The sequence below is a fragment of the Pteropus alecto genome, unplaced genomic scaffold, assembly GCF_000325575.1.
Source record: "Pteropus alecto unplaced genomic scaffold, ASM32557v1 scaffold110, whole genome shotgun sequence".
Lineage (NCBI taxonomy): Eukaryota > Metazoa > Chordata > Mammalia > Chiroptera > Pteropodidae > Pteropus > Pteropus alecto.
The window spans coordinates 10511921-10520525 of NW_006431920.1; the positions used below are offsets into that span (position 1 = coordinate 10511921).

The 8605-nt window shown below is 41.5% G+C and overlaps 1 protein-coding gene and 1 pseudogene across 5 annotated transcripts in view; both read right to left on the reverse strand.

Annotated features, from left to right (window-relative positions):
• The window catches only part of STK36 (serine/threonine kinase 36), a 25922-nt gene that overhangs the window by 15208 nt on the left and 2109 nt on the right, over nucleotides 1–8605 (reverse strand). For all 5 annotated transcript variants that reach the window (XM_025043289.1, XM_015585432.2, XM_006906714.3 and 2 more), the window contains 7 exons: nucleotides 7455–7585; nucleotides 6965–7214; nucleotides 5518–5611; nucleotides 5068–5237; nucleotides 4714–4901; nucleotides 4409–4508; nucleotides 2748–2891 (listed from right to left, as the gene is read on the reverse strand). In XM_025043289.1, the coding sequence (XP_024899057.1) occupies nucleotides 2748–2891; nucleotides 4409–4508; nucleotides 4714–4901; nucleotides 5068–5237; nucleotides 5518–5611; nucleotides 6965–7214; nucleotides 7455–7585 (1077 nt within the window). The remainder of the gene's footprint in view (nucleotides 1–2747; nucleotides 2892–4408; nucleotides 4509–4713; nucleotides 4902–5067; nucleotides 5238–5517; nucleotides 5612–6964; nucleotides 7215–7454; nucleotides 7586–8605) is intronic.
• LOC112475482 lies at nucleotides 2287–2408 on the reverse strand (annotated as a pseudogene).

Sequence of the window (8605 nt, forward strand, 5' to 3'; positions counted from 1 at the left end):
GAGATAGTAATTGATATTATCAGAGGTAAAAGTAGAGTCATAGATACCAAGTGTTCCCAAGGAGTTGGCAATCGGACCAGATGTTCTCATTCCTTTCTTTGGGAGTCCAAAGCCCAGAGGAGAAAAAGGAAATAGGGAAACTGTACCAGGGAAAAATACAGATGTTCAGATCACATGACTGTTAACAGCAGTGAACAAGGGGGAAGGGACCGCCCCTCAGGATCTCTCTGGCAGACCCAATGCTATTCTCATCTGCTCTCTCCCTTCTCCATCCTTTCATCTTAAAAACAAAACAAACACGCACACTCACACACACTCATGCACGCACTTCCGAAAATAAAAACTAACAGACACAAAATGATGTTATTCAACACTAGATGAGGGGTTGACAAACTATGAACCACAGGCTAAATCTAGCCTACCACTTATTTTTATACCAGCCTGCAAGCCAAGGACTATATTTTTAAAGTTATTCTTTAAAAGGTTATTCTTTTAGAGAAGAATAACATTTATATCAAGTGCTTTACAGTATGCTATTCACTGTTATAAACCTTTTCACTTATTTGCTCATTTAATCTTTACAATAATCCTTTGAAGTAAATACAATTACTATTTTACGGGTGAGGAGACCAAAGCTTTTAGATAGGTTAGTAGTTAATAATCACACGGCTAAAGAGTAGTTCAGACAGAATTCCAACTCAGGAAGTCTTACCCTGGAAACAGAGCTTTTAACCTGCTTCCCTACTGAAAAGCTGCCCAACACTAGGAGGACAATGTATTAGGAAAAAAGAGAGGTGCAAGGTGCCAGAGCAATTCACCAGGGAAAGAAGAGTCTTCTCAACAAATGGTGCTGAGACGACTGTACATCCACATGCAAAAGTTGAATGTAAGATCCCTCACACTGTATACCTCGCATTGTAGACAAAAATGAACTCAAAATGGGTCAGAGACCTAAATGTCGGAGCTAAAACTAGAAAACTTTTAGAAAAAAACATAGGAGAAAATCTTTAAGATTTTACGTTTGGAAAATATTTCTTAGATACAACACCGAAAGTGTAATCTACAAAGGGAAAAACTGTAACTGGACTTCATCAAAATTCAAAACACCTGTGCTTCAAAAGATACTCTTATGAGAATAAAAAGATAAAGCATAGACTATGAGAAAATATTTGTACATTACATATCTTAAAAAAGGTCTGTATCCAGAATATACAAAGAACACAACTCAATAAGAGGACAACCCAATTTAAAAATGAGCAAAAGAACTGGATATTTCATCAAAGAAGATATACAAACGGCTAATAACAAGAAACGACGCTTGACATTAATCATTAACAAAATGAAAATTAAAATGACATTATATGCTATTTCACACTCACTAGAATGGCTATAATCAAAGAGACAATCATACATGTTGGCAAGGATGTGGAGAAATGGGGACTCGCGTACATTGCTGGTGGGAATGCAAAATGGTGCAATCACTTTGGAAAATGATTCAGCAGCTTCTTAAAATGTTAAATATAAATGTTCCACATGACCCAGCAATTCCACTCCTAGGTACCTAAGTACCTCTCTTCCACTCCAAGAGAAATGAAAGCATATGTCCACACAGACTTCCATGTGACTGTTCACGGCAGCATTATCCATAAAAGCCAAAAAGTGGAAACAGCCCCAATGGCCACCGACTGGTGAATGGATAAACAAAATGTGATCTATATCCATCTAATGAAGTACTAACCAGCAATAAAAGGGAATGGATTGTTGATACATGCTATGGCATGAATGAACCTCAAAAACATTACACTGAGAAAGGAGCCAGACATGAACACTGTATACTCTATGATCTCATGTATGCAGAATGTCCGGAAAAGGCAAATCTATGAGACAGAAAGTAGATTAATGGTTCCCTGGGACTGGGGGAGGAAGGATTATTAACTGTAAATGGGTACGAGGGAACTTATTGGGGCGATGAAAATGTTCTAAAACTGGATTATGGTGATAGTTTCACTTCTTGGTACATTTACTAAACATCATTAAAAAAGACTTTAAAGAAAGGGGAAGAGATGCAGGCGATGTATTTCAGTGAGTTCCCAGGAAGGAAGATCACTGTGTTTCAGAGAAGCAAGGAAAGACTTTGTAACAGGGAACACTAACTATGAATGTTAATTAAGCAAAATGTTACTTCCTAAAAAAGAATCTCATTCTTCTCATTAGTATACCTATACCGGAAGACATTATATACTAGTTACATCTATATTTTTCATTTTGTCGACAAATTTTTTTTAAAGCCTACAGCACCTAGTATTATTCCTAGGTGGTCTCCCATCCAAATACTAACCAGGCCTGACCTTGTTTAGCTTCCGAGATCAGATGAGATCAGGTGTGTTCAGGGTGGCATGGCCGTAGACAATAAAAATTTTGTAGAAACTTGTTTCCTCTCATTGTAGAAGTACTTACATAATGTCCTCCATTTTTGCCTCATAGCCCACAATGCCTAAAATATTTACCATCAGAAATTTGCTGACTCCTGCTCTAGAAGGAGATTTTTCCCTTCAGAGAGATACAAGGCCTGTTCTTTCTGTGTTACTAAAGGAGGTTAGCAAATCTCCTTGAATTGAGCAGATAGACTGAAATAGAATTGTGAAGGAACAAACTTTCTCTTTCTCCTTATGTCAATCACTGTTTTTTAATGCCTCATCTGTGAAAAGAGTCTCAAATTCTCTCCACAGTATCCTTCTGCCCATCACCTGCGCTCCAGCCTCATGCAGCTGACTCTGGATGCGCTGGCAGAAGTCAGGATTGCACAGTAGGGTGAGAGGGGCCTTCAGCTGGATGGGCACAGGTTCGGTGGTCTCTAGCAGGTGTTGCCACTCGTCGTCACTGTCTGGCTCCTGAGGCACAGGGGAGTGAAACAGGTCAGGAGGAATGTGTAAGGTTGAGGGTAGTAGCTCCCAGCATGGGGGATCACGGAGTAACTGCAAGAAGCAGTGACTCCTCTGACGCAGATGTTAGTTTTTCAGACACCAGTAAAAAGCTATAGTGAGGGGTCTTGAAAAGTCTCTTGGAGAACACTGACATGTGTGCATAAAGAGATACCAAAAAAGATGTCCATTGCAGCATGATTTGTAATTTAAAAAACTGGAAATGTCATAAAGCCAGTCAGCAAGGGAGTTAAAAATAAAAATCATGGTATATCCATATTAAGAAATACTATGAAGTTAAGAAGATTGTAGTACTGAGGATGCATCACTTATGTATATGTAGTATTCCTACCAAAAATGCATAAAGAAATTTCAATTTGAAGAACGTTCTACAAAATAGCTGGCGTGTGTACCTCGAAACTGTCAGTTATGAAAGATAAAGAAAGATTAGGAACTGTTCCAGATGAAAGGTGACTAAAGAGGTAAAACAGATAAATGCAATACCTAACACTGGATTGGATCACGGACCAGGAAAAAATTTTGCTATAAAGAACAGTACTGGAGCAACAGGCAAAATTTAAATCTGGACTGTAGGTTAAATAACGGAATACATCAACGTTAAATTTCTGACTTCCGTAACTGTACTGTGGTAGAGGAAGCAAATGACCTTGTTCATAGAAAATATGCACTAAAATATTTAGGGGAAAAGGGGCGTGTCTGCAACGTAACCTGAAATAATTCAAAAAGTTGGTATGTCCATATTATAGAGAGAGAATCATAAAGCAAATGAGGCAGATTTTAATAATTGGTGAATCTGGGTGAAAGGGTGTCAGGAATTCTTTGTGGTATTCTCAAAATTATTCTTTAGGTTTGAAATTATTTCAAAATAAAATTAAAGTTGGTATGTCCATATTATAGAGAGAGAATCATAAAGCAAATGAGGCAGATTTTAATAATTGGTGAATCTGGGTGAAAGGGTGTACAGGAATTCTTTGTGGTATTCTCAAAATTATTCTTTAGGTTTGAAATTATTTCAAAATAAAATTAAAACCCTAAAAAACACAAAAGATTGGGGTAGAACATGTTCAGATGTAAAAAGAGCTCTAAAACAGATCACATGATAAGATAGACATGATGTAAAACAATACATATGGTATGAACTCAGTAATGTAAAAACAGTCAAACTATATTTCTATGTGTAGATATACACACACATATGTAAAAGTACAAAAAGTTTGCAAAAGACAGACAAAACTAATAACAGCAGACACCTCTGGGGCCTACGTATTTTTTCCCTATGTATTCTAATTTTTTGATAATTACATGTTCAGACAACTGTGCAATTAAAATCTATAATTAGTAAGGAAGCAATTTTTAACGCAGGCAGCTCATACCTGGAGGGCTGGGAATCACTGTTCTAGAAAAACATCTACCCAGACCCAACAACCCATGGCAGGGAGAAGGCTGAGAAGAGTCCCTGGACGCACCTCGTTTTCTAGGTCCACTGCGTCAATGCTCCGCTGGCCCGCAGCCTCTGGCCTCAGCTCTGGGAATGCTCGTTCACAATCCTGGGTGACCCGGTTTTCTCTGCCAGAGGAAGCAAGGAGTAGGATAAGTTCTAGATCTATGAGGCTTGGAAATGTCATAAAGCCAGTCATTAACTTGTCCCTCCCTCTTGACCCAGGATAGGAATGAAGAACAAGTGACAGGGATCATGCTATGTTTGCTTTGGCTAGAGCCAAAGATACACAAGATACCTCACCCTATAAATCCCTGGCTATACCCTCCTCACCGAGGTATAGGGGGGGCTTCTCCAGCCCCCCACTCAGCCCAGCTGCTCTTCGTTTCTGAGGCCATGATCCCAGCCAAGAGACCTGGTTCCTGAGGAGTGTTCCATAGCCTGGGCAGAGGGGCCGTGCCAGAAGCTACCTTGCTGGTCCTGTCTTCTTGCTCAAGGGCAGGTCCTGTATTCTGGTGTTTCTATGGGAAGTGGACAAGAGACACTGAATCAGAACTATTTGATTGCCATAGGGCAGTATAAATCCTGTTTGTGGCCCTTTCCCAACCCTAGAAAGTCACCCTCCTTCTCCAACAACCCCAGTCACCAGCCTGGTCATGTCACATATTCCCCAATATTCCTACACACCTTCTTCTTGGCCTCCTCAGCCATGCGCTTACAGGCTTGACGCAAGATGCGAGATCGATTGCCCTTGGGGGCCAGCTGATGTGCCTGTTGGTCTTTTAGGACCTGAAGTTCTGGGGGCAGGCGACTGGTGAATGGGGTGCCCAAATCTGGACCTGCTGGTTCAGTTATTACTGCAGGGAGGGAAGAGGAAAAAGACAAGATCATACTGGAGCTGTGCCATGTCACTTGGCACAGACAACTTCGGTGTCTCCGGCTTTTGTAGAAGGCGACCATTTTGACAAAGTGACAAAGGGGGAGGGGGCTTGCAAGGGAGGTGGCAAAGATTAGGCAAAGGGCTAGGAAGAAAGTTCATACTGGTAGGTTAAAGAAGATATGTTGAATCCAGATTGGGAGAAGGAGGGTAGATTGGAGAGAATACTAGAAAAAGCCCTGGGAACCCTTATGACTCACTTGTGACACGACCAGCAATAAAAGGGTGATGTAAAAGGTCTGGCCAGGTCAGGCGCTGCCGAGGGTCCTTGGTCAGCAGTCCCTGCAGGAAGTTCTGTGGAGAGAAAAAAATACCCCAACAGCCTTCACGTCTCTATAAGCTCTAACTCACCAGCAGAACCTGCAAACCGAAACTCCGGAGTCCAATCTTACAGCACCCTCTCTCACCCTATCCTTAGGCCTTACTTCATTGGCTGAAATCATGGACAGAACTCACTGCCTCATCTCCTGGGGAGCCCCGATTCCAGTCCATAGGCACAAATCTCAATGTCACTAGCTTTGTGAAGAAGTGAGGAGAAAACTAGAAGAGAGGGATGTCACCTTCACAATCATCTTCAGAAAGCAAACATTCAAAGGAGCCCCACATTGCTCACTTTGCCCTCTCTTTGACTGCAGTTTGTTTACAGCTGGGTACGAACAAATGCATTTACAGTTAAAAGCACACTCACACACACATGTCATTGTGTAAAGATGTGTTTGGGAGCCCTCAAACCAGAAATCTTTCAGCAAGTCTTCAGATGGTAGAGGGGTAGGGAGACTGTCTCTACACTGTTATGAGGTATCCTTGGGAAAATCCTCAATTGGGCCTGAAACAGGAATAGAAGGTACTAGATTATGACCACTGTTCTAAAACAAGGTGATTAAGTATACTATGGCTCTAGCTGAAGATGGCTGCATATCTGCCCTAAGGGAAAATGAATATCTTATGTATAGCACCAACTGAAGTTTTATTGTTTAGATTCTTTTTAGTAACTACTTGGGCCTCCCCAGCTAAAAAGGTTGGGGAGAAACCTGTCCCTTTATATCTTAGATAAAGCAAAGTTATAATGAGATTTCACCCTGGCAGAAGGTTACATTTAAATCCCACTGAAAGCCAAATCTTGCCCCAGATAAGAAATAAAAAGAGTCAACTCTTTTTCTTCCCTCCTTCCCTCCTGCAGCCTGCTGAAAGGAGCAGGCACCACCTCTATCATCAACTCCTAATCACAGAGCTAGCCCCACTAAGCTCTGGCCATTTAGATATCTGAAGATTCCTTCTTTCAGGAAGAGAAATGAAAGCTGCGTTGGCAAAGCCAGATATCAGCTGGACATTGCATCTGATAGGAAATAAGTGGAATAGAGGGTATATAAAATGACCAGTATCTGTCTCTGATGTCTTGAAATCGTATTCCCATTGTGATACAGGATAGTCTGGCCCAAGGAGAGGCTGCTATTCCCAAGTTTGGTAGACCTTAGAACACCCTCTCAGAATACACCCCTGCATTATAAAAGCAAGACAGCTTGGCCCAGCTTTGGCATTCATTCACTAACTTGCCCTAGCTCTGGAAACAGATTTTGGAAAAAGGAACAGAAGCAGAGGGAGACAGGTTTCTGACCCAAAAGTAATCTCCCTGTCTGTATTCATTACCTTGAAGCAAGGACTGATGGTGGGGGGCCAGCGCACAGGGTCCTTGAGAATGAGGTTGACCAGCTGAAAGATGCTCGTGGTATAGAAGGGAGGGGTGCCCACAGCCAGCTCATACAGTATGCAGCCCACAGACCAGAGGTCTGCAGTGTGGTCGTATGGTCGCTCTTCCACCAGCTCCGGAGACATATAGAGTGGTGTGCCTTTGATGGATGTCAGCACCATTGTGTTGGTGCTCATAGCCCGGGCAAATCTGCACATGATGGAATTAAAATGGAAAGAGAGAAGATAGTCAATAAAAACTAGATCTGGTCACTACTCCCTCTGATTATCTGAGCCATCCCAAACCTGGACAGAGAGAGCACCTTCTGAAAGACTCAGTAGGAGTCCCAGTCTCCAGCTCAGGTTCTAAAATGAGGCCCAAGTAAGCCAAGCATATGCTCTAAGACACCCTGCAGAACTGGAAGCAGAGATGGGAGGCCAGGGTCCTCACCCAAAGTCACAGAGCTTGATGCCACCACCCTTGGCAAGAAGAATGTTCTGGGGCTTCATGTCTCGGTGGAGGATGCGGTGGGAATGCAGATAATATAGGGCTGACACCAACTGGGCAGCAATGGCCTGAACCTAGGGGTCAGTCAGGTGGGAGGAAGAAAGGAGAAGTCAGAGGAAGGAACCTACTGATAAGCCTGATATTACAGCTGATGTGATTTTTCTCTTCCTTCCCTTTCTTCCAGAACCTCACACGATACCTTCCACAGTTCTTGCTCCCCTATTCATGCATTCTTTCATTTGTTCATTTATTCATTCATTCAAAGAAAATTTATTGAGTCTCACTAGTTGCAAGATCACGGGCAAATTACTTTGTGCTGCTCAGAGTCATCATGAGTAAGGTGACAATAATGACACCATCTATCTCACAAGATTATTGTGAGGATTAAATGAGTTAAAGCATGTAAGGTAATATAATGCTCAGAATAGTGCCTGGCACTTAGTAAGCATTCAATATGTTCCCTGTTTTTAAATAAAACAAAATCCCTTTCTCAAGAGAAGTAATCAAAGAAACAAGACAAACAAAAGGAGTAAAATGGTGACTTATCAATAATGATGAGTGCTCATAAGGAAATAGAATGCTGTGACAAGAAGTCCTGAAGGTGGCCTACTTGCTAGAGTACAGAGAAATCCCTAGAATAAGTGTGGCTGGAAACTGTTCAAACAAATCCCACTGCTAACCAGTATGTCTTGGTGGCAGATCTTGCCTTAACCACAACCTTTATACCTTCCTGCCCTCTTTGGTACCACCACACTGGCCCTTCTTCCCTAATGGTGTCAAATAAAAACAACACTAACAATAGCTAACTACGTTGCATACTGTGTGTCACACACTCTTTTAAATATTTTACATGAATTAACTCATTAATCCTCACAGTAGTTTTATGAGATAGATGGTACTATTATTTCTGTTTTAAAAAGAGGAAACTAAGCACAAAGAGGCTAAAGTAACTTGCCCAAGAAAGTAGCAGAGCTAACCATTGTATTCAGACATTTTGGCTCCAGAGTTGATATACTTTGCTGTCACACCATACTTCTTCTATATACACCTAGGCTCTTATATTTTTCTGTTTTCAAAACAGAGACTCTCAGTGC